The sequence below is a fragment of the Hipposideros armiger genome, unplaced genomic scaffold, assembly GCF_001890085.2.
Source record: "Hipposideros armiger isolate ML-2016 unplaced genomic scaffold, ASM189008v1 scaffold_172, whole genome shotgun sequence".
NCBI lineage: Eukaryota > Metazoa > Chordata > Mammalia > Chiroptera > Hipposideridae > Hipposideros > Hipposideros armiger.
Genome location: NW_017731522.1, coordinates 702,598 through 727,952, shown reverse-complemented (window position 1 = coordinate 727,952; position 25,355 = coordinate 702,598). Strand labels below are relative to the sequence as shown.

The following is a 25,355-nucleotide window of genomic DNA, read 5'->3' as shown; positions in this document are numbered from 1 at the left end:
AAAACAAAATGGCCAATTAAACTACAAAATAAATAAAAGCATAGATAAATCTGTTATATTCGAACAGATTGAAGTTGAAATTCTTCTGTTCAGTGAACAATTACAAAGGGGGCAATTGCAGAACAATATATGAAGTATCTTACTTTTGTAAACTATGTGGATATTATGCTAGGTGTATTATATGTGTACATTTGTTTCTGTGAATATGTAGATATAGCTGTATGTATAGAAAAACTCTAGAGCTATCGTAACACTTGAATAAGGAATTTAAGTAACTTATTTTATAACCCCATTATACATTTCCATGTGGCCTGAATATGTATTCCCATTCAAAGGTATTTTTGAGCATATATTTTATACTTGAAAAATCACTGAGGATAAGAAAGTATAATTTTCCTAAAGAGGTGGGAGTGACGGAAAAGTCTTAGCTCTCAGAGGTGTACACCCTCTTCCAGAACCGACCTAGGAAATCTGAGATTTCTAGTGAACTAGAGCTCCTGTGTTATTTTTCCATCCAGAATGAGGGGGCAGTCCATGTTTCTGGCTTCGTGTTAACGACAAATGCTTATTAAAGACAGGCATGGAAGATGTAGGTTTTTTTTCACCCCTGCGAGTCAGGGAAGTATAGCGATTAAGAGCTCACCTAAAAAGTCATATTTTCACCACTTACTAGCTATGTATCTTTGGAAACTTGAGTTTACTTCTTTGACTGTCAATTTTCCATATCTGTAAAAGGACATGAATGTTATGAATCATACCTACCGTGTCACTGTCGTGAGAATCAGATGAGATCATGGATGTAAAGTACTTGGGCTAGTACTAATTAGTGAGCATTATTGTTACTGTTACCATTTTTTCATCAAAATTTGGTTATTACAGAGGAGTTTAAACATTTTAAAGATGGATGTCAACTATAAGTTTAGGATCTTGTACTTCACATTTATAATAAATTGCCTTCGATATTATGTCCATTAGTAATGAAACATTGTATTGAGCAAAAAAAAAGTATAACAGAGGAATTTCTGATACATAGTAATATATGAAACTCAAATTCTTGGAAAAGAATGTGCCAATAATTTTGCTAAATACCAACTTGATAAATTTGAAAAAAGAAAGTTGGTTATTTTGATGGTTAGTGAAGACCCAAGACTCTGGTTTACTTATAGGAGAGTGCAGTGACTTGCTTACTTTTCATAACCTAATTTACCTTTTAACTGATGCTGATGTTTTCTATTAAACATTGGTCTAATGTTTATTAGAAAAATTATGCAAAAGTATGGCTTATGACAACTATGGCATTTGGTCCGCTGCTATCAAATTCTATACATATTAAGTTATTAGATACACATCATTTATATTTGAGCTTAAATTATGTTTTCAGGTTAATTAGTTTTCAGGTGTCCTTCATTCTGAAGAACTTCATCTTAAGGGCTGGCCGAGTGACTCAGTTGGTTAAGAGCTCGCTCAAGAGTATGAGCTCTGAGCAACAGGTTCACCAGTTCGATTCCTGGCCTGAGCTGAGCTGCCGCTGAACTGCCTACAGGTAGCAGGATGGCTCAGCTTAAAAAAAAAAAAAAAGAAAAGAAAAAGAACTTCATCTTAGAGTATCTTACACTGAATAGCAAAATTAAATTTCTGTGAAATCAGATGTACCTTGTTTTATGTATTTGTGTGAATATTTACTTTATGAGAAATCTAATAAATGCTGGAATTTAAAAAGAACATTAAAAATCAAGCATGGACTGACAAACCCTGAACATTATATAGAAAATGAACGTAAGACTTTGAAAGGAAGGAATATAAGGCAGGCTGGCTACGAAGTTTGGGATCAAAGGAATGCAGGTGCTGAGTTCCCTGAGTTTTCTTTTTACCCATATACCCCAGACTTGGAGCTGAAGAAACCAGTAACCGGGAAACACCAACAGGTGGAGACACACACACAGACAAACAAAAAAAAAAAGGCCCTAATAGAAGCTTGCTCTCTCTAGCCAAAGGACCAGGAAAAGGGCATCCCACAGACAGAAAGCTTGTATTCAATAACTGCTGGGCTCCCGCTAACAGCACAGAAAACCCTGTGTTCCCCCACCCCTTCCAGCAAAGGTCAGGTGGAGAGCCTAATCCTCTACCCGCTATAGGCTGTAAGTAGGAACCAACCCTCTGTGCTGTGGTACTCTTAAAAGAGGCTCAGAAAGAGCCAGGATTTTGATTGTGGCCAGGCAGTGATGAGCACTTCTTTCCCCACATGGACTCAATGGAGGCCATGTTGGATAAAGCTTAGACTCTTGCCCTGACCTGGCTGGGATGAGGCAGCCTCCCCCAACCCACTAGGGTGGTACCAGAGGAAGTTTGATGAAATGTCAGGACTTTTACCATCATCCAGTGGTAAAGCGCCCCAACCATGGAGTCAGTAAAACCAAGTGGGGAGCAGTAATGAGACACCCCTTCCCCTCCCTGCAAAGGTGGTATCAGTGGAGATCTACGGGGAAGCTGGAAATCCCATCTCCACCCAGCAGTAACCAGAAACTCCTCACTCACTTGAGTGTCAATAAAGGCCAAATTGGGACCCTGGACTTTAACCCCCATTGAGAAGTAAGAGGTGGCACCACCCCTCCCCCTGCTTGAGGAGTGTCAGGGAAAGACAACTAAAATAGAAGGTTTAAATAAGCTCTAGAATGCTATACATAAATGTCCAGTTTTAAACCCCCTTGTTATATCAAAAATCAGAGAATATCTCAAATTGAGTGAATAAAGATAACCAGTAGATGCCAACACCAAGATGACAGGTGCTATAATAATCTGACAAAGATATCAAAGCAGCCATCATGAAAGTCTTTAATGAGCAATTATAAATATGCTTGAAACAAATGGAAAAATTGAAAGTTTCAGCAAAAAATAAGTCTCAGGAAAGCAACAGAAGACAATTTTTAAAAATGGAAATTTTAAGACGGAAAAATACAATAACCAAAATAAAAGACTCAGTAGATGGAGCCAACAACAGAATGGAGGGGAGAGAGGAAAAAAACAGTAAACTTGAAGACAGAAAATAGAAATTACTTAATATGAACAACAGAGAGAATAAACTGCATAAAAATTGAACAGAGCTTCAGGGGGCTTTGAAACAATAACAGAAACAATAACAGAGTATCTAATATTTCTGTCATCAGAGTTCCAGGAGAATTGAAAGTGGGTGGAGCTGCAAAAGTACTTGAAAAACAAAATTCCCCAAATTTGGCCAAAGAAATAAACCTACAGAGAAGCTAAGTGGACTCAAACAGGATAACCCCTGTCCTCCTCAAAAACTGTACCAAGACACATCTTTGTCAAACTTATGAAAACAAAGAAAAATCTTGAAAATGGTGAGAGAAATGACACATTCTTTATGTTAGTGAAGCAATTCAAATGACAGCATATATCTCATCAAAAGCCACAAGTCAAAAGGAAGCTGCACAGCATTTTCTAGGTGCTGAAGGAAAAGAAGCAACCCACAGTGCTATATCCAATGAAAATAATATCCAGTGAAAAGGGGAAACCAAGATATTAGATGAAGGAAAACTAAAAGAATCTGTCACCAGCAAGCTTGTCTTAAATGAATGGCTAAATGATAGTCTATAAACTAAAAATTATAAAAGAATAATCTTGGAACATCAGAAAGGAAGAACAAACAATAGAGAGAGTTAAAATATAGGTAAATAAAATACACTTCTCTTAAGTTTTCTAAATAGGTTCAGGGTTGAAGCAAAAATTATAACACCATCTAATACGTTTCTAAATGTATGTAGAGAAAATATTTAAGATAATTTTATTATAAATGAGAGAGGGTTACAGGATATATATGTGTGTGTGTTATATATACTTATGATTATCTATGTGACAATATGTAGTGAGAAATGATATAGTTAGTGTGTTTGGGCTGCTATAACAAAAATTGATTGGCTTTTAAACATAAACATTTATTTCTCACAGTTCTAGAGGTTGGGAAGTTCAAGATCAAGGCAATGGCAGATTCTGTGTCTGGTGAGAGTTCACTTCCTGGTTCATAGACAGCTGTCTTCTCGCTGTGTTCTCACATGGTGGGAAAAAAAGAACAAATAGAAAACAAAAAAAGAAATATAGAAGACTTATGTTTTAACATATCAATAATTATATTAAATAAATTTAAATTCAGCAGTTAAAAGATAGAGAATGACAAAGAAATTAACAAATATGACCAAACAATATACCGTTTACCAAAACTTATTTCAAATAAAACAATACTGTTAAGTTGAAAGTAAAAGTCTGGAAAAATATATCTTGAAACATTAACCAGAAGAAATAAAGAGTTCTGTATTAATATCAGATAAAGTAGGAAAATCTATAAACACTTAAGAAACTAAGCAATACACTTCTAAATAATCTATGGGCCAAACAGGAAGTCTCAAGGGAAATTAAAAAAAAAATACATTGACCTGAATAAAAATGAAAATACAGCATCTCAAAATAGGCGGGGCACAGCCAAAGCAGTGATAAAAGGTAAATTTATAGCATTAAACAAAAAGAAAAGTCTCTAATAAACAATCTAAGCACTCAACACAAGATCCTAGAAAAACAATAGCAAATTAAACATTAAATAAGTAAATAGAAGGAAATAATAAAGAGCAGAACTCAGTGAAATCAAAAACAAAAACAATGGAGAAAATCAATGAAACAAATAGTTGATTGTTGAAAAAGATTAATGAAATTGAAGAACCTCTAGCAAAACTGACGAAGAAAAAAAATTAGAGAAGACACAAGTTGCCGATATTAGGAACTAAATAAGGAATCACCTCAGACCTTGAAGTCATCAAAAATGTAATAAGAGGATGCTGCCAACAAATCTGCACACTTAAGTTTGACAACTTACATGAAATGGACCATTTCTTCAGGAAGTGTGAACTACCACAATTCATCCAATAAGGAACAGATAATATAAATAACCTTGTAACTATCAAGGAAAATGAATTTGTAATTTAAATACTCATGAAAAACAAATCTCTAGGCCAAGATGGTTTCACTGGAGAAACATTCAAAGAATTCGATTTTTACACAATCTCTTCCTGAAAACAGAAGAGGAAGGACACTTTCCAAATATATTCATGAAGCTAGTATTACCTTGTTACCAAAAACAAACAAGGACAGTGCAAGAAAAAAGAAAACTGCCAAGCAATATTCTCATGAATATAGATGCAAAATTGTGTAACAAAATATTAGCAAATAGTATTCAGTAATTTAGAAAAAGAATTATACACCATAACCAAGTGGGAATTATTCCAGGGATGCAAGACTGGTTCAATATTTGAAAATTATTATCAATATAATCCACCATATTAAGAGACTAAAGAAAATTGCATGAGGTCTAGCTGAGTGGCTCAGTTGGTTAAGAGTTGGCTTAAGAGCGCGAGCTCTGAGCCACAGGGCCACTGGTTCTCTTCCCACAAGGGCCAGTGACGCTGCACCCAAGCTGAGCTGTCGCTGAGCTGCCAACAGGTGACAGGATGGCTCAGCTGGTGTAACAGCAAGACTGCCTGTTCGATGGTGGGCTATGCCCACCCACAACTAAGACTGAATTCGGCACCTTGAGCTGAGCTGCCACCCAGATGGCTCAGTGGATAGAGTGTACGTGCTTAACAACATGGCTGCTGGTTCAACTCTTGCATGGGATGGTGGCTGCGCCCACCAGCAACTAAGATTGAACACACCACCTTGAGCTTACAGGCCACGAGCTGCCAAGAGGCAGCCAGTTGGTGACTGGTGCTCTCCACAACGAAGATTGAAGAACAACTTGGCTGGTCCCCTTCCCCAATTCCCCAACTGTTCCCCTCCCCCAAGTCTCCAATAAAATCATAAAAAAAATAAGAAAAGAAAATCACATGATCATAATCATCAATGCAGTAAAAGCTTTTCACAAAATTCAGCACTCATTCATGAAAAAAATTATTAGAAAAATAAAACTGGGAGTGAGTTTCTTGACTTGATAAAGAGCATCTACAAAAAACCTACAGCTAACATTATACTTAATTATGAAAGACAAAATATTTTTTCTGCAACATTGAGAATAAGTCAAGGATATTAGCTCTCACCACTCTTATTCAACATCATACTGTAAGTTTTAGCCAGGATAATCAATAAAAGGAAATAAAAGACATAAATATTGGAAAAGTAGGAATAGAACTATCCCTCTTTGAAGATTATATGACTATGTAGAAAATTTCAAGAAATATACAGAAAATTCTAGAATACAAGGTGTGATAAAAAAATACGGTGAATGCTTAAATTAAAAAAAAAAATATTACAGGGCCAGCCGAGTGGCGCGATGGTTAAGAACTCGTTCGGGACACCAGAGAGCCCCGGTTCGGATCCCACATATGAGGGCCAGTGACGCTGCCCTCCACAGCTAACATGCTGAACAACAGCTCAACCTGGAGCTGGGCTGCCGTGAGTCGCCGGCGATGGCGTGGGCTGCAGCCCCTGTGGCAGGTGGGTTGCCATGGGCTACCGTGTATAGCCAGCAGCCAGCGTGAGTGGCCGTCCAGAAGCCGGCGACTGATCTGCCTCACCCAGGAAGATTGCAATGATGGTGCCAACTTGGGCCAATGAAGCAACGTCCTCCACAACTAGACTGAAGAACAAAAGGACAGCAACTTGTCTGTTTCCCTTCCCCCAATTCCCCAGCGCTGTTCTCATCCCCCCAACTCCCCAATTAAAAAAAAAAATTATTACAGTAGAAGACACATTGCCATTAATTCCCCTCAAAATACTCCCTCCTTGCTTCGAACACACTTATCCATTGTACTTGCCACTTTCTGAAGCAGTTCTGGAAGTCCTCTTTCGTGAGGGTCTATAGTTGTGCTGTCATGGCTGCCTCAGTGTCCTGAATCACTTGGACTTTGGGGAAGAGCCAGAAGTCAGTCGCTCAGGGCCAGATCTGGTGAATAAGGTGGATGAGGACACTGTAATGGTTTTATTTGACAGAAATTGCCGTACCAGGAATGATGTGTGACACGGAGCCTTTCCGTTGTGATCACAAAATATGATGAATGCTGCTGCCAAGCACCATCCAATGGAAAGGCAGGGATCTTCAATACAGGAAGCGACGCACCAAACCTTAGTAACAATGTGTGACAAGTTTCAACTTGTTCTGTGCAGTCAGTCAGGTGGAGCTACGTTTGAGAGAAGGTGTGTTTTGAAGTCTGCCTTAAATTATCCTCCACCATGACAATGCTCTGTATCACACTTCGCTTCTGGTACGGCAATTTCTGTCAAATAAAAACATTATAGTCTGTTTTCACCTTATTCACCCGGTATGGCACTGAGCAACTTCTGGCTCTTCCCCAAAGTCCAAGTGATTCAGGACATCGAGGCAGCCATGACAGTGCAACTAAAGACACTCATAAAATAGGACTTCCAGAACTGCTTCAGAAAGTAGCAAGAACGATGGGATAAGTGTGTTAGAAGCGAGGGGGATTGACGGCAACATGTCTTTTATTGTAATAATTTTTTTTAATTTAAATATTCACCATATTGGTTTGATCACATCTCGTAAGTGAACAAATAAGTAGTATCGATGATGCTAGTTGTTACTATATAACCTTTCTGTTTTTTCTTTTAACTCAATATTTTTTTAATTCAATGTATAAATTTGCACAAAAATAATATGGCATATTATTTTTCAACATCTAATAAGATTTGAATCTAAGATAAAGAACTGGCAATTTTTCAACATGTTTACAACCTAAACTTCAGATTTCTAACAAAATTTCGGTTACTACCTAAACTTCAGAAAATTAGTTTTTAATTTCTTGCTTTCATTTCTGATTCACGGTGTAAACTACTGGAGTTGCAGTGCTTTGCCCCTCCTGTTTAGCTTGCGTGCAGTGGGCGGGGAGCTCAGGCAGAATGTTGTTCCAGTGTATTGCTCTGCTTCAGATCAATTGTTTCCATCATTCTCGTGACATTTCTAATATGATGAAGGGCAGTATTCTTGGGAATGTTCCTGCACTTTCACCTTCAAGGCCTCATCAGTGTCGGTTGAAACACTTCATCTAGAGTTGGGCTGTATCCTCCAGAAGGCGGTTGGGTGACATTTTTAACTTCTCCAAGGTTTTTCTTGGTCAATAAATAGAAATTTATGATAGATAATTTGGGGTTGCCTTCACTATGTATGAAGCATGATTCAGGAGGCTGTGATTAATGATATGTGTTAGCAGCTGTGGGCCACTTGCATGAATTGAGGTAGTTTCACAGTGTCATGAGAATCCTTATGTAAAAGAATGAGTGAAAGAGCAGCATTCTTTGTGAATTCCAGCATTCAAGATTTAGGTCATAGCAAATTGAAAATAAATTGAAGTTTGCTCTAAAGCAAATGTGAAGACTAAACTAGGTAGACAACGGTAGGCAGTATAGACAAGAAGTGTCATTTGGAACTCATTTTTCAAAAATAAAAATGGTGTTACAATTTCAGCTTTCAATAATGGAATGATTATTTTTTAGATAAGTAAAAAGTCTGCCTAAGATATTTCCTAAGCCATTTTGTAATTCCAAACTCAGGCTCTCTTCTGGTCTGGGTGTGCTGTTGGAAAGTATCTTGGATTGGTTGAAGAGCAAATGTTCCAGAGCGTATAATTCTTTTGTCACTGAGCTTTTTCCTTTTCCTTTTCAAACATCCTTCTTGTTTTTGTTTCTGGATTTCAGCCATAACACAAAAACAACATCCTGGTTAGACCCTCGGTGCCTGAGCAAGCAGCAAAAGCCTCTGGAAGAGTGTGAAGATGATGGTAAGGGGCTCGGAAGGCCTTGGTTTAAGTCAGTTGGGTGTTTGTTCACTAGTGCAAATTTTAACGAGTAAGGTCAACCAGGTTTCAACAATGAGTTTTTAAAAGGTAATCCAATTTCTAGTAAATGAACCCTGGTTTCCAAAAGAAGAAGGTAAATCAGTAGAATTGTTAATAAAAGAATGATTTGTTTATACATAAAGGCGGATGCATAGTTGTCTCCATTGGCAACGGTACTATACACAGTCAGAAGTTATTCAAGTGAAGATACAACCTCTGCCTTCAGGAACTTGGAAAAAGATGTTGACTTGTTTGAGAATCTCTGTGTAACTTAGAGTATGTCTTAAATACCTGGAAAGTGTGTTCTTCAAGACAGAGCCTCAGGTGTTACCCTAGCCCCACTCTCCTTATCAATCTTGAAAAAGAATCAACTGGTTATAAAAGTTACTATTTTAAAAAGTTTATTTCAAGGCTTTAGGATTTCTAATTACTTTTCCAAAATGGAAAAAGAAAAATTGAGACAGAACAAATGTGTTCCTTTTCAGTACAATGAAATCTATCCCATGTTCTACCAAAATTACTTTTTGGTATGGAAGAATTGAAAGAGAAATGGTTTGCTTTGCTACTCATTATTCATTTCTGGCCTTTGAATTAGTATAATTATAGAATACATATTTTACTGTAAGATACTGGATCTTTATTCATTTATCCTAAGGCAGAATTTTATGTATGTGTGTGTGTGTGTGTGTGTGTGTGCGTGTGTGTAAGTATATATGTACATATATGTGTGTATTATGTATGTATGTATATATGTATAATTTGAAATTTATTTGAAAATGTGAGCCAGTAAAGTACAATACTGTCAAAACCTTGTATCTAAGATCCAGGGATTGCAGATTACATGAAATGAACTAGAATTTCACGTTTATATATATATGTGACTGACTTCGAGGGGAAATACAAATCCTTTTGACTGAGGGGGCGTGACTGAGATACTCATTGTATTTTGGCTGCTTAGTCCTGGTCCTGAAGAAGGAATGGAACAGGTGTTGTCACCTGCATTATTTTGCGTGCTTATGGGATGGATAATGGACTGTACTGATTATTGAAATGTTTTGTTTGATATATAGTACATAGGTCACCAATTTTCAAAGATTAGAATGTAAAATACGTTCAACTGTAAAACTTCACGGAACAAAATTTAAACTTTCCTTGATGACCTGATGATTTTGAAGGCACTTCAGGCATTCTTATTGCCATAAGATCTTCATTGTCAGTATCCATTAAAATTATACTGGAAATGTATGGACATGCCTGTTAATATAATTTTATAGGTTGTAGAAAACTCTGATAACTTTTACTGAGAAAAACTGTTAATGCAGTAAAAGAATTACTGAATGCTTTTGTTACCAAATCTAGTAATTTATAATTCTTAGGATTCTTATCATTGATGTTAATGTTATTTCCTTTGGAACAAATATGTACTAATACCAAATGCACTTAGTTTAGTAATTATCCCTTCAATATTAGGATTCATATATTCTTTTCATAGTAGAAATTATATATATGTCTGTGTGCCTGTATACACAGACAGTATAAATATAATAACCAGATTTCCAGATTGTTCTACACTGGCAAACACAGGTTCCCATACTTGCATCTTCTGTTGCCAGTTAGCACAAAGCTGCCTTGTGTTGTTGTTTATATCATGTCACAAAGAAAAATAATATTGTTGGTTGCAAAATTGTTCCTGTATTTCTTTCTACTTTCTGTAGGTAATATGCACATGGAAGGCAACAGTATAGCTTCATACTTACTGTAAAAAATTTTTATTTTCCATTTCCTACCTCAAAAATTGAGAAACTAGTTTGGGATTTTGATTTTCAGTGTATAACTCCTTTTGTGATTTCTATGTATTTAATTCAATTAAGAAGCCTTTGAACTTGGCTTTGAGCTCCAGGCCAATATTTTAATCTGCCTGATTGATCACACCAACTGTTTGTCCCAAAGAGATTTTAAACTCAATTTGATTGAAACCCAACTAATGATTTTTCCCTCCGAAATCTGGTCCTCTGTGTTTCGTATCTCAGTTGAGGGTTAAGTCATGCGTACTTAAAAGTTCCCCTTAACCTGTTACTTTACTTCACATCCATTTTTAACCCATCCACTAGCTGAGTTCACTTTGCCTCCCAGATCTCTGCAGTCCATTCTCTTATTTCCTTCACCACCTCCACCATCCTAGTCCAGGTCACGCTCACCTTCTCCTGGACTCTTGCCCACTTTCCTCCTTACACTGTATTCAGAGCAGTCTTTTAGATTGTGTCATCACTGACCACCCCTCAAGCCCTATGCAGTGGCTGTCTAGTCTGCTCAGTAAATGCCAGCTCGTTAGCTTGCCTCTGCAAGCTTCCTGTGGGAACGCCTCTATAGCTTATCTCACTCTTGCTGCTGGCCACTCTCTGCTCTTCATCCCCGCTAGTCCTCATCGGGTTCCTGCTCCATGCCAGTTAGATGTGCAGTATTCTCTTAGAATACTTTTAAAACCACACCTGTTGATTGAGTGCCTTCTATATGTCAAGTGTGTTCTAGGAACTTCAGATTATCAATGAACGCAATAAAAAGCCCTGCTCTTGGAGAGCTTAAATTCTAGTCATTTTGTACTCTTAATGCTTTTTGTGAAATTTTTCATATCCTTCAGATTATAGCTCAGGAACTATTTCTGTGACCTTGCCCCCAGATATTATTAGGTCACTATTATGTGTTTTACTCTAGAAAACATCACAGTTTTAGTTTAATTTTTATTTATGTGACTTTGGATTTATCTCCTCCTCCAAAAGGACGGAGATAAGTCTGTGCTCATTTTGATATCTCTGTCACCTACCATAGTGATTGGCACATAGTAGGTCTCATTAAATAATTATTGAAGACATGAATGAATGCTCCTAGCGACATTATTAAATAATATCCGAATGGGCATTTTCATGGAAGATTTTATGTAAATCATATTCCCTTTTTAAGAAACAGTACCTTTGTCAAAACTTATTGTTACCAATTGTAAAGTTTTTAAATCAAGGGTGTACAAGGTGTGTAGGACCATGCTAGTTAGTAAAGTCAATAATCGATTCATTCGTTCGTGTATTCATTCATCGATTTGAGAAACGTTTAGTCCCTATCATGTACCAAAGCTACACTGGGCACTGAGCAAATTGCAGTAGTAAAAACAGTCTCGGCCCCTCACTTTGTGGTGCTTCCAGTGGAGGGGACAGCCACCTGCTCTGCAGCTGGAGAGACTTCGTACATGAAATGATTTGTTGTGTGCTGTCCTATGTTCTCTCCTCAGCAATAGCAAAATGGTTTGTTGACAGCAGAAAGGGGTTAGGAATGGAGAGGATCTTGACTTCTTTTGCTCACTGAAATTATTGAGAACATTTTCATTCTAATATTCCTGAGCTGTTTGGGGCAGCCTTCAAGCTTTGCTTCCCTAATGCACATCATCATGAAATAATTCATCTTTCTAACCACTTTTTAAAGAGATTGAGGTGTAGCTCATTTTACAATCTGCATTCTCAATTTGACCTCACCTCCCATCTTTCAGGCAGCAGTATTACTTATAAGCTAAGTAATGCTTTAATTGTGAGTATAATTGTCTCCCTGATTAGAGGATTATTGAAGGATTAAAAGAACTAATATTGAAAGGTCTAACAGCTTTGTTTGCTCGAAGTAAGGTCCGTAATAAGTGACTCTTCACTTAAGAACATTGAAACCGCAAAGGTATTTATCATCTTTTACAACCAATCAAACCCGATTTTGACATGCAAGGAAATGAGCCCTATACTTACGTTGCCAATATCAGCTCTTACTGTTTTGTGATTTACACTGAGGTCTCAAGTTTATTAGCCAAACCAGTGAAATAAGCCACAATGCAGGTAAGGACAAAATCAAGTGATGTGTTTGCTGCTATTTTTCTGAGGGGAATTCCTTTCCTGGTGCTGATGTCTGAATTTTTCTTTCTCTCTTTTCTGTCTCATTCCTGCTATTCCTTTGGAGAAGAAGGGGTCCACACCGAGGAGCTGGACAGTGAACTAGGTAATGCCTCCCAGCCTGCTGCTGTTGCTGCTGCTGCATGATTCGCCCTGAATGCTTTTGTCTCCAGTGAATTGCTTAATCTCTCCGTTTCTTTAGTTTGCACTTCTCCAATGATGATTTTCTTTCCGGCTTATCCATGAAAGGTCGCTGTTACCACCCATGTGTCTGACTGCAGGCATCACACAGAGTTGTAATAAATTGTGTCTACAGAGAAAAAGTCCGAGCGAATTGAGACTAGAACGAGAATTAGCCAATCAGTGTGAGGTATTCTTGTAATTTGAAGATTAAGAAGAAACTGAGGGGATAGATGTTTGTCATGTCCCTCAAACTTTCTCATATAATCGATCTCAGCCTCATATTTTTATTTGTTTGGTGTGGGTAGTTATCTACGTAGGTAATACAAAAAAGCACAGCAACACAAACAAAAATCTCCCAGACTGATTTAAGGATCTTTATGGGAGTGGCAGCAATACAGTAATTTCAGTGATTAACTGAATAGTTAACGTCTTTAGTGGTGTGTTGTGATTAAGTCGCTTATAACTGTAGTGAATGGCTTGAAAACCAGATGCTGGGTTTATATGTGCCATTTTCCTTAGAGTGTGTATATCAATATAAATCAAGTCTTGACTACCCTAGCTATAGTAGTTTAGAAATAATTTACATTAGCAGATAAAGTCAGCTCTTTTATCTGTGCTGTTGGAATATATTGAATTATGTTCCCTGCTAAGTTAAAAGTTTTATGTTCAGCTTTGAACAGTGTTAATAATAGTTTGCATTCCATCTGATGCCTCTGCAGATGGGAAAGCACAGGATTTGGCTGAATTGCACAAGAAAGCCTGAATGATTGAAAATTGACCATAGTGTATTTTTAAAATAGAAAATTGTTTAACATCAATATGAATGGAACTACACTGAGATTATTGAATCAACCTAGCATTTTTAAGATTGCCTTAAGAACTGAAAATATAAATATTTAATACAGATCATTGTTTTCATTCGATTTTGGTTTTGTTATATAGATAAAGATAATCATATAACAAAAGAGTTACAATATAATAGAATTTACCTCTGTTTTTCTTAATGTTTGGAACATATCTTGTAATTGATGGATATACCAGTGATGTCAATAACTATAGATAGATCTATTTTTAAACATGTTTACTAAGTTGTCTCTTTGTGGTTGTTGTGATAGGGATGTCGTGAGATTCAGCTTGTGTAATAGAACAATTGGAAAGTAATTTATTTTTTTTAAATGTATCAATCTAGTGATATTAGATGAAGTAATTGAAAAAGACAGAACTAGGTTTTCCAGACATAAAGTGAGTGCCTTAATCATTTGCTGAACCAATTTAAACCACTCTTGCTAGCTGCCTAACAGGCGTGAGTGACCAGTGCTGTCTGTGGGCAGCTGGGGGAAACAGTGCGGCTGTGTATGGGGGCAGTCATTTATTTGCTTCTATGGAAGTTTGAATGTTATAATTTTTAGGAAAGAGTATCTGTTTTGTTTTTCCCCATGCAACTGTGATATCGTGGGAAATTAGTGGTGCATAGCGTCCCTTCTCATGGTCATAGCCACATCCTGGGAGGTGGTTTGGTGAAGTGGAGGAGCTGTCTGTCTCTGAGGTCAGATCTGGCAGCCTGGCCTCATACTCAGGCTCCCCTTCTTAGTAGCTTCATGACCTTGGGTGAGTCGTTCACCTTCTCTCAGCTTCCCTTTCCTGATCTGTAAAAGGGGCTGAAAGAGGACCTCCCATGGGGCTTGTCAAGGAAACTTCATGTTTGTGCCTTGATATTTGTCCTTGTGATCAGCTCATATTGTTGTTTTTACCAGTTTTATTATTTATTTACTAATTCCTTCTTGTTAGACTTTTCAATACTTCCTTGTGGTACTTTTACCTTTAATATGGAATAGGAAAGAAACACATATACTGTAGAAATGGCCTAAATGTGTCCCTGTAGGTAGAGTAGAAATAGACTCTTGGTTTTTGCTTGCACATGTCCACTGTGTGAAGAGCGGTGTACATGCATATAAACACATACACACGCATACACACTTTTCTTTTGCATTCACTCCAGATTCTATTGACCAGCGCATTGCCCATTTTCTTCATAAGAGGGTCCTAATTTCAAACAATAGCAACTGTCAGGTTTTCAGAAAACAATAATACAATTCCAGATGTGATAAGGAAACCCTCTCTATAATCCGCCTGTGAGAGGCGGGTGCTGCTGGCAGGGGTGTTGGACACAGATCATTTGATTACAGAGTTGCCGTTTCTGAACTCTGTTGTTTGAGCCGGGTCAGTAGCTCCATTATGCACTTTTGGTTTGCAGAGTTCCTCGCATCCTCCATAGATGTCTCCCCAGAATTGAAAAGCACTTGCAGAACTTTCTTTTGGAATTACAGGGCGTTCATGTGCTGAAACCAACTAGGAGAGGTAGAGATGAGGAAATGAGGTCTGTCCCAACCACAACTAAGTCACAGTTTTGAAATTTATCTCTGATTATGAACACGACTTTCAATCTGTGTGCTGACGAATCCCTTTTGAAAAGAGCTTAGAACATCTGACTGCTCCATATTTGCTTCTGGGGTGATGATTAGTACAGCATGAAATTTTCAGAGGCAGGGCTAGCAAGCAAGCAGACCATACAAATCTGTCCCATTCCTTTGGTGCTTTCCTAGAAGAGTTGCCATTTTTGAGCCTATGTGCCAGCCAGGGGCAGTGCAAAATACAAGCACCCTCATTTAATCTGCAGTCGACCTTTGAGGTAAATCCAAGAGAAAGATGTGGTTCCAAGATGTTAAGGAACTCATTCAACTCCACACTTATGAGGTGGCAGAGCTAAGGTTCGATCTCATATCTGGGCCACCCCAAAAGGGTCTTCTTAGCTGTCTGAAGTCTCCGACAGGTTGTACAGTCTGGTTTGCTGTCCGGCAGTTGTTAAACAAGGGGGGGAGGGGAGGAGTGTGGTTCTTCAGGCATCTTCAGGGTGTTTAGTTTTTTTAAAAAAAATGTAATGTCATCTTTTTCTGAGCTTCAACATTTTCTTCCATTTTCAGTTTTTTAGAACCAAATGGCAAATTCGAGGACAAACAACTTCTTTTTTTAAATGGATGACCCATTTCTATTTTAAGCATTAGGAGACTAATTCCTATTATTAAATTAATCACCGCTTTGGAATTGAGAAATCTGTTTTTTCAATTTTAAATGAATTTTAGGTTGAAAAACTGCAAAATTTTTGGAGTTTGCAAATCTGTACTAGAAGACGTCCAGAAGTACTAGTTGACTGACCTCATTCTCTTTGACTGGGTGACAGAACAAAGCAGAAGTGGCTGCTTTTCTTATATTCTTCTCAGAGCTCCATGAGAGCGCTTACCATGTGGTGTCTGAATTGTCTGCTCAGATGGTGCCCTTGTAATTATCCTCGTGTCCTGGTGCCTAGCACACTCTCAGGCAGAAAGTAAGCACTCAATAAATGTTTGACAAAGTAATAATGGAATGAATTAAATTCTCAATGTTTTTCCTATTTTATCTAAATAGGGCCAAATATTTAAGGTTGTAGGTTTTGAAAACAGGCTTGGTTCATTAAACATAATGTGGTCGGTCCCCTCACACTCACCCGCTCTGCTGCCAGAAGAAATATAGGGCAGTGCACCAATTTGCATTTTTGTAATCTTCGATTTCCCAACACTTTGGAAATATTTTCCTGGTTTCTTTTAATTTAAATGGTAATTTCCAGCTTTGTAAGGGGAAACCATTTCCCCATCATTTTATTTGCATTAGTCTTCCAGACTGCATATAAAAAGGCCAGGTTGTATCAACATCTGCAAATTGGACCTGTCTTGCATTTTATTTAGTAGCTTATGTCTCCCAGGATTCAAAGGCTTCTTTCAAACCTGCTGTTTAAAAAAAAAAAAAAATAGAAGAAAAGGGGAAAAAACCTTGTCTCTTTGTTTGCAAACATATAACATGGAGCAAAAACCATGAAAGTAGTGTGCCTTGATGTGCAGCCAAATTTGAGCAAAACATAAACTTGAAGCAATTAGCCTGTGTGTGTTTGGGTGCATGTGCATGACTCCATTTTAGTATGGAGCTGTTTGCAGCATTTGTAAGCAAGCCCCCTGCACCAATGAAACGGTCATTATTTCAAAGTACTGACCACATGCTTCCTTGAATTTAAAAAAACAGTATTTGAAAATAAGTGATATTTCAAACATTTGTGAATATCCCATTCAAGTTGGTCTTAACAGCTATTTCTACAAATAATGATTCACTTTGGAGCATTGTATTATACGAGCTTGCTTTACCTATGTCTATATCTGGGTGGCTTTGAAATTAAATTGAGTAATTGTTCTCTGCCTGACAGAATTGTTTAATGACACAAAACACAACCTACTTGCTCCTTTCACCACCTCAGATTACCTGGTGCAGTGGGCTTTTTTACAGTTTTTTCTTGGTGTAACAGAACTCACTGTAACCTTGTTAATAAAGTTCAAACCTTTGATATAAAACCTTATAAAGTTAAGTCCAGTAGAGCACAGTTGAGTTTTCAGAAAGGCACATATGTCCCCCAGTGCCATTTCACCACCACATTTAGAGGAATAAAATCTAGTAAGTTCTTGAGGAGTAGGACCCATGTTTCTGCTTTCGTAGGTAAACTCCTGGTGAAGATAGGCATGTCTAAATAAAGCAATTGAGTGAGAGATGCATGCAATTCAAAAACCCAAATCCATCTGGGCTTACTTACTCAGTAGCATTTTAATTAGGAACAAGGAGAAAATAAGATGTAAATTTTATTTTATTCCAGGAAGAGCAACAACAGCACTATTGTTTTGAAAACGAAAAGAAACATTAATTTCTATCCTGTTTTGCTTTTGTGGTAAGTTAGTTTAGAAATAAAATGAGAGAACTATAAATACTTAAGATAGGAACTAGGCATTGAAGGCAAATTTTAACTATATTTTTATTAAAATCTAATTTAATAGTTGATTTAGAATGAAGGCACCCGGGACTGTAGTTTCATTTGCTTGTGTAACATATCAGTAAAGAATTGTTCTTCATGTGGAAAAATACACTGATAAAATAAAAATAATGCTTGCTTTTCTTTTAGGACACACAGTTTTAATTGGATTTAAGGCATTTTTATAAGTCTTTCTCTTTTTGCCAAAGTTGTTGAAAATCCCTAGGTTCTTTAAAAATATGCTCTTCTTGTTCTAAATGTTCTTTTATTTTTCAGAACTGCCTGCTGGTTGGGAAAAGATTGAAGACCCTGTCTATGGTATCTACTATGTAGAGTAAGTGCCTATTAATCCACACTTTAGTTTGTATCCTATGTAATTATGTATGTTAATGCTGAATAGAGTTTGCCATCATTATAAGGTACAAACTAAACAATAATAAGAACAATTTTATAATGAAAAATATATGTATATTTTAATGAATGAGAAAACATTCAGAGAATCTGAAGATAGCAAATTATAAAATACATGAGGGCTAGAGCTGTGTCTTTTCTTTACGACTATATTACCAAGGCCCAACCTAGTCCTGGTGAATGGCAGGTACTTAGTAAGTATTAGTTGAATGAATGAATGAATGAATGAATGAATGAGAAAAGCAAGGATTCAACAGACCAAATGAGTAGGGGCTATCTTCAAGAGGAGGACGTTTGCCTACTTTTTGCCCCTCCCAGGTCTGAACTTCTTCGTAATTATTTGTTCATTCAGACTTTCTAAAAGGGTCAGACAAATCTTGATACTGTATGAAATGTTGCCAAGATTAAGAAAGAAATTGAGAAGTAGCCTAACCTGCAAGATCTTGTATGCTTCTTTGTCTCCCCCTTGCTTGGGGACCATACACATGGCCCCTGTTTTCCATTTTTAAGAGACTAAAACCCTCCTCATGACCTCTTTACTATGTACTTTATTTTACCATTGGACATACATTTTGTCCTTTTATCAAATCGATTGACTGGATTTGATGAAAAGTTTAAAAAGTCAAGCAATTAAACATTTGAATAAATATCCTTCGTATCATTTTCTCTGAGAAAGATAAGAAATAACTAATAAAAGACGATTTGAAAGAAACAAATGTCTTATAAATGTTCTGTCATCATAATTCTGGCTGCCACAATGAAGATCATTGGCAAGCTTTCTGTCCCTCACACTGCTGGCCCTGAAAAGTCATCTGTATAATAAATATCATCTGTACCCTGGTGATATCTTATGATGCAAAAAGGCCAGCTCGTGAAATGCTCAGCATCTTATTGTAAAAAATTATAAATTCAATATAGCAAGTGTCACATTGCCACCTCTTTCTGTAACAAGGAGGATTGGTGATTTGGAGCATCAGGAAGGTCAGCTTGGTTCTTTCTCTGACCTCCATAAAATAAAATTCCTTGGTGTGACCTTCCAATCATCTTTCTCGCAGATGAACAGTGGGGTTCTTGCCTATTTGGGGCTCATTTTTAGTTCTCCCTCAACTAATTTGTGTCATAAGGGAAAAGGAACGGAGAAGGACAGCTTTGATGGGGGAAGAAACTTGGTTTGAGGGGCTTGTTGTTGTGTTACTGTACAGGTCTCCTCCCTGTGTCTTTACAGACCCACGTGCCTGTTATTGTTAGACTGTTTCTTAGCATGAAATTTCCTGCGAGAATTAGGAAATACACCAGTAGTCTGCAGTAGGAATCAAGGGGAATCAGTCTATCCACCCTATTTGACAAGCCTACCTTTAGAAAATAAAGCCTAGCTTTAAAAATATTTTGATCCTAAATAATCACATGATAGGTATGTTCCCAAACTTCTAGTGAAGTATGATTTTGATGAAGAAAAAAAAATAGGATTATGTTTATGATTGTGTGTTTATATAGCATGTGTGTATGTACATACACAATAAATAAGGCCATGACAAAAAACATATATGTGTTCCTATGTATGTATGTGTATGTACGTGTGTGGGATGGGGCAGGGGGAGGGCGTGTTTGTTTGGCCGTGGCCTTGAGTTTCGGAGCCCTCTGAAGTACTTGGGGTCTTTGTCACTTACTTTATCATTAGGGTGAATGCTTAAGCTTTGGTGAACTCCATCACAGAAAGTTACACAGCGGTTCTGGCATTATATGTTACAGACAACAACACATCTCCACTTTAATCTCATTTGTTAATGATTCTATAATCTGTCTCTTGTTGAATTAAAGCAACTTGCCCTGTCAGGGGATTCCTTAAACATTTGGGCGCCCTGAATTTGAAAGCAGACAGACCTGAGCTTACATGCCTCTTTACTGTTTGCTGGCTAGCCATGTTATGTTAGGTGAGTGATTACTTAACTGCTCAGAAATTTAGTTTTTCTTAATCCATAAAATATAAATAAAAATAGGACCTAACTCTTGGCATTTATTGGAGATTTTAAAATAAAATGCATGTAAAAGTCACAGCACAGTGCTTACTACATTGAGCAGTCAGTGTTGGAAACCATTTTTATTTCTTCTTCTTAACTACACGTTTTGTCACAAGATGGTCAACATCTCAGACCGCCTGCTTTGCCCAGTTCTCATCGTGGGATGTGTCCTGATGGGCATTTTTCTTGTGGGATGAAATGTTTCCTAACTGCATACTATCTGCCCTCTGCTCCAGCCACATCAACAGGAAGACCCAGTATGAGAACCCAGTTCTAGAAGCCAAACGGAAGAAGCAGCTTGAGCAGCAGCAGCAGCCGCAGCCCCAGCCGCAGCCCCAGCCGCAGCCCCAGCAGCCTCAGCCCCAGCAGCCAGAAGGTTGGCTTCGTCTCCATCTGTGGGCATAGCAGCGCAGGGCGAAGCCTGGGTGTTGACACCCCCATGTGGTCAGAACTGGCCTGGGTGATCCCGTCCTTTTGCCATCTGAGGATGTGATGTCCTGAGGGTGTGATGTCCTGGGGGCCGAACACAGAGGGCCAGGTTTCCCTGTCCTGGGACCCAGACAGCTCAAGTGGGGGCCCAATTCAAAGGCGCCAAAATCTTTAACTTAGAAGGGAGCTTTCTGAAGGTGAATGAATTCTCTTGCCCCAGCAGCATTTGCACACCAGCTGGGGTCTAAATCAAAACCACTTTTAGGACTTTAAGAGGAGTTAACTGACTTTTAATTTTAGGAATATTACTTGTAAGCATCACCAAAAAACTCATAACTTGAGTGATTTTTTAAATTACAAATTAATTTATGCTCTTTGTAAAAATATTAATAAGAACAATTCAGGAGTATAGAACGTTGAATTCTCCCCTGTGTGTTCCCAACCCATTCTCACTGATAAACATTGAGCAGAAATTTTCTAGGGATGTACAAATATGCATATTTTAACAAAAATCTAAGCTACATATAAGTTTTTGGTGATTTTTTTTTAAAGATTTTTATTGGGAAATTGGGGGATGGGAACAGCACTGGGTAATTGGGGGAAGGGGAACAGACAAGTTGCTGTCCTTTTGTTCTTCATCTAGTTGTGGAGGACGTTGCCTTACTGGCCCAAGTTGGCACCATCATTGCACTCTTCCCGGGCGAAGCAGATCAGTTGCCGGCTTCTGTACGGCTGCTCACAGGGGCTGCTGGCCGCTCACGCTGGCTGCTGGCTACACACGGTAGCCCATGGCAACCCACTGCAGCAGAGGCTGCAGCCTACACTGACCCCGGTGACTCATGGCAGCCCAGCTCCAGGTTGAGCTGTTGTTCAGCATCTTAGCTGTGGAGGGCAGTGTCACTGGCCCTCATATGTGGTATCCCAAGCCAGCTCTTAACCAACGTGCCACTTGGCTGGCCCGAAAAGTTCTCCTTTCTACCTAATCTCTTTTCAATTTTAAAAATTGTATTTTCCTATTCTTTCTGAGCTCGTGAAACTGGGTAGTATTTAGTGCAGTTGGGGAATGGGAGTGTACATTTGAATATGAGTGTGCAGTTGAATATGTCACCTGAGCTGGAGAGAATTCTAGGGTACATGTCAGGGTCAGTCACCGAGTTATTTCTGGGCCTCCAAGGGGAATAGGCCTATAGTTAGGATCATTGGCCATGGGTCCCGTTTGGGTCAAAGATGATAGGAGATCGCACTTTAGCAAACTACTAGAATTCATCGTTACTACCTCAGACAAGCAGGCTTAGCAGCCCAGCCGTGTCTCAATTGCATTTGAGAAGTGTCTCCCTTATCGGACTGGCTTTGATTGACTCTTATCTTTCCCGATGTTTTCTACTTAGCCTCACTTTGGACTCTCCAGCCAGCAAGAACTGGAGATTTATTGGTTATATCACAATATTTATTTTCCCAAAGATCTTAGAAAAGAGACGCTGAGACAGAGAGGTATCTGGATATTCTTAACATAGAGTGGGCTCAAATACCAAATTCTTCTTAAGTTCTCTGCTCCTGGTCTTGTTTTGGGTAGTTTTATAATTAAGAAGAAGGTGAATCTTAAGGAATTTGACCAGCCATTTGAAGGGAAACCAGTCAACTGTGTCTTCTCTTTCTTGTAGAATGGACGGAAGACCATTCGTCGCTTGTGCCTCCTGTTATTCCAAACCACCCCCCAAGCAACCCAGAGCCGGCCAGAGAAGCTCCACTTCAGGGTAAAGCGTTTTTACAATGTCATCATGGTTTTAGCTCCGGAGTCTAATTTTCCACTTTAAGAAGGGGAATCTTGTTAAAGAATAAGTGGTACATGTATACAATGGACTATCACACAGCCATTAGAAAAAGAATGAAATCTTGCCATCTGCAACAACATAAAATGGACCTAGAGGGTACTGTGCTGAGTGGAGTAAGTCAAAGAAAAACAAATGTCATATGATTTCACTTATATGTGGAATCTGAAGAACAAAATAAATAAACAAAACAGAAACGAGCTAATAGATACAGAGAACATTTTGATGGTTGCCAGAGGGGAGGGGCGTTGGAGGGGAGCAGGATAAAAAAGGGAAAGGGATTAAGAAGTACAAATTGGTTGTTACAAAACAGTCATGGGGATGTAAAGTGCAGCATATGGAATATAGTCAATAATATTGTAATTGTGTGGTGTCAGATGGTACTAGATTTATCAGGTGATACCCTCATAAGTTATATAAATGTCTGATCACTATGTTGTGTACCTGAAACTAAGATAATATTGCACATCACCTGTAATTGAAAAATAAAAAAATATTTAAAGAAGTAGAATCTTGTAACTCCCAACTCATTCCCTTGATAGTAAAAACCATAACAATTGAAACTCTAAATACATTGTTAATCAGAATTGTCAAAAACATTAGAAACTTTTCTGTATGAATTTCTTCAACTATTTGTAATGCTCTAAAGGTAAGGACCACTTGTCATTAGGGATCAATTAAACTTGGGTTTGTCAACCTCGGCACTGTTAACATTTTGGGCCAGATAACGTTTTGTCGTGGCAGCTGCCCTGTGCACTACGGGCGATTAGCAGCATCTCCGGCCTCGACCCGCTAGGTGCCAGTAGCACCCCTCCCCCTGTTGTGACAATCAAAAATGTCCCTGCTGGGGCACGACCATCCCAGCATTGTGAACCACTGATTTGGAGACCACAGATATTATTGTGTTAAATAAGATAAATTGAAACTCAGCATTAGATATTTCAAGATTCTAGTCAACATATTCGCTTTTAACTAAAATTTTCCTGTAAATGTAAAATGATTCGATATTACTGTTTTAAATTTCCATCTCCAGATTCTTGCTACAGCTTTGGCCTTTATGCATGTTCTGCAACGATTCACTGGGTCTCACTTATGTACATTCAAATAGTTACGAGCCCCTCCAGAGAGGTTCATTTTTGAAAATCAAAAGCTCCAGAGTCTTGCTCCTTTCAGGCCTCATTACTCTTAAATGATGGAAAAGGCTTTGGTGGTTGCTTTTTTAAAATTTGTTTAGTTTTTTTTCTTTTAAATAAGAAAAATAGAACAAACATCATATTTGGTAGATTGAGGGAATATTTGTGGTACAGAACTATTAAAATGACTATAAAATTAGTCCTCTCTCCATTTTCAAAGAGATAATAGTTGTGTTAGATGTAAAAAGATTAGTAGAATAATTATTTTCTCTAATTTGATTCCTCCATTATAATTTTCATAAGAAAGAGTTTCCCTGCTAGCTGATATTGGCATGAGATTAGTTTTAATGTCAATTTATGTAAAATAATTTCTGCTAGCTTGAATATACTTTTTTATGGTGATAATGGCTTTGATAAAGATAGAACATAGATAATAACATGATTGTGGCCTCCTCTGTATTTTTTTCTAATTTTTTTTAATTTATTTTTTTAAATATAAAGCAGCCTATATATATCTGCAGCCTTGTGTGTCTTATTTCTCCATCTCCTGATAAGTTAGCTACACTGACTTTTCAGTTCCTTAAGCCAGCAAAAATTGGACTTCTCCGTGCCTTTGCATATGCTGTTCCCTCTGCAGCTCTTTTCCTCCCACTGTTTGCTTTGCTAACTCCTACTCATTGCAGGTTATTGCTAGGGTCCCATTAGAGTCACTGTTCCTGTCTTATTCTTTTCATTTATAGACTTGAACAGTTTATAATTAGTATTTGTGTGTTCAGTTATTTGACAATAGTTTCCTCTTTAGGCTTTAAATCCCAGAGGCAGGAGACTGGGTTTTTTTCACTGTAAGACACTCCAAATAGCACAGAATCCCTTTGCTATCTAGTTTCTGCCAAAATTTATTGTGGAGTGAAACAGTATATGTTTGTGCACATAACATACGTTACATACATACATACATACATACATACATACCAACTTCCTTAAAGAATTGTCTTAGAGACTGAATAAATTAAAGTCTTAACGGTTCAGGTTCTGGGTGCCACATGCTTAGTGCTGCAACTGAGGTAAGGGGCCAAATGGTGTTTCTGTGTAGGAGCTTCATCTCAGATTCCTTCTTTTTCTAGGCTTTTTTGTTGTCCTTTTCTTTTCCTTGACCCCTTTGGTCCTGTAGTGGTTTGAGATTTGGGAGGCTCACTGAACTGTCCCAGGAAATCCTTCCTGATTCTTACGACCTTTCTACTGTGCGATCTCCATGCTATCTTTGCCTTTCAAACAGTTATAACTTTGCCTCGGAAAGTGCCATTGGACAGCACTGGTCTGGGGTCTTCACACAGTATTGCCAAGAATAGTACTGGCCTGACAGGAAAGGAGGCACCTCAGGGTTATTCAAAAGTAGATTTGGGGGCCGGCTGAGTGGCACATTGGTTAAGAGTTGGCTTGGGACGCCAGCTCTGAGCAGCAGGGCCCCAGTTCGGATCCCACATGAGGGCCAGTGATGCTGCGCCCTTTACAGTGAAGATGGTGAACAACAGCTTGACCTGGAGCTGGGCTGCCATGAGTCGCTGGCGACAGCGTAGGCTGCAGTGGGCTGTCGTAAGCTACCATGAGTTGCTGGCAGCTGGCATGAGCAGTTGACAGCTGCCGTGAGCCGCCATGAGCTGCCGTCCAATGGCCGGCAAGCGACTGCCTCACCTGGGAAGATAA

General features: G+C 38.2%; 1 protein-coding gene across 18 annotated transcripts in view; it reads left to right on the top strand.

Moving 5' to 3' along the window:
- The window catches only part of MAGI1 (membrane associated guanylate kinase, WW and PDZ domain containing 1), a 705,149-nt gene that overhangs the window by 604,689 nt on the left and 75,105 nt on the right, over positions 1–25,355 (top strand). For 8 of the 18 annotated variants that reach the window (XM_019652050.1, XM_019652036.1, XM_019652045.1 and 5 more), the window contains 5 exons: positions 8,707–8,789; positions 12,837–12,872; positions 18,108–18,165; positions 20,497–20,636; positions 22,351–22,443. In XM_019652050.1, the coding sequence (XP_019507595.1) occupies positions 8,707–8,789; positions 12,837–12,872; positions 18,108–18,165; positions 20,497–20,636; positions 22,351–22,443 (410 nt within the window). Of the gene's footprint in view, positions 1–8,706; positions 8,790–12,833; positions 12,873–18,107; positions 18,166–20,496; positions 20,637–22,350; positions 22,444–25,355 lie in introns of all 18 variants that reach the window. The other 10 variants (XM_019652047.1, XM_019652038.1, XM_019652037.1 and 7 more) reach the window with 2 other exon arrangements.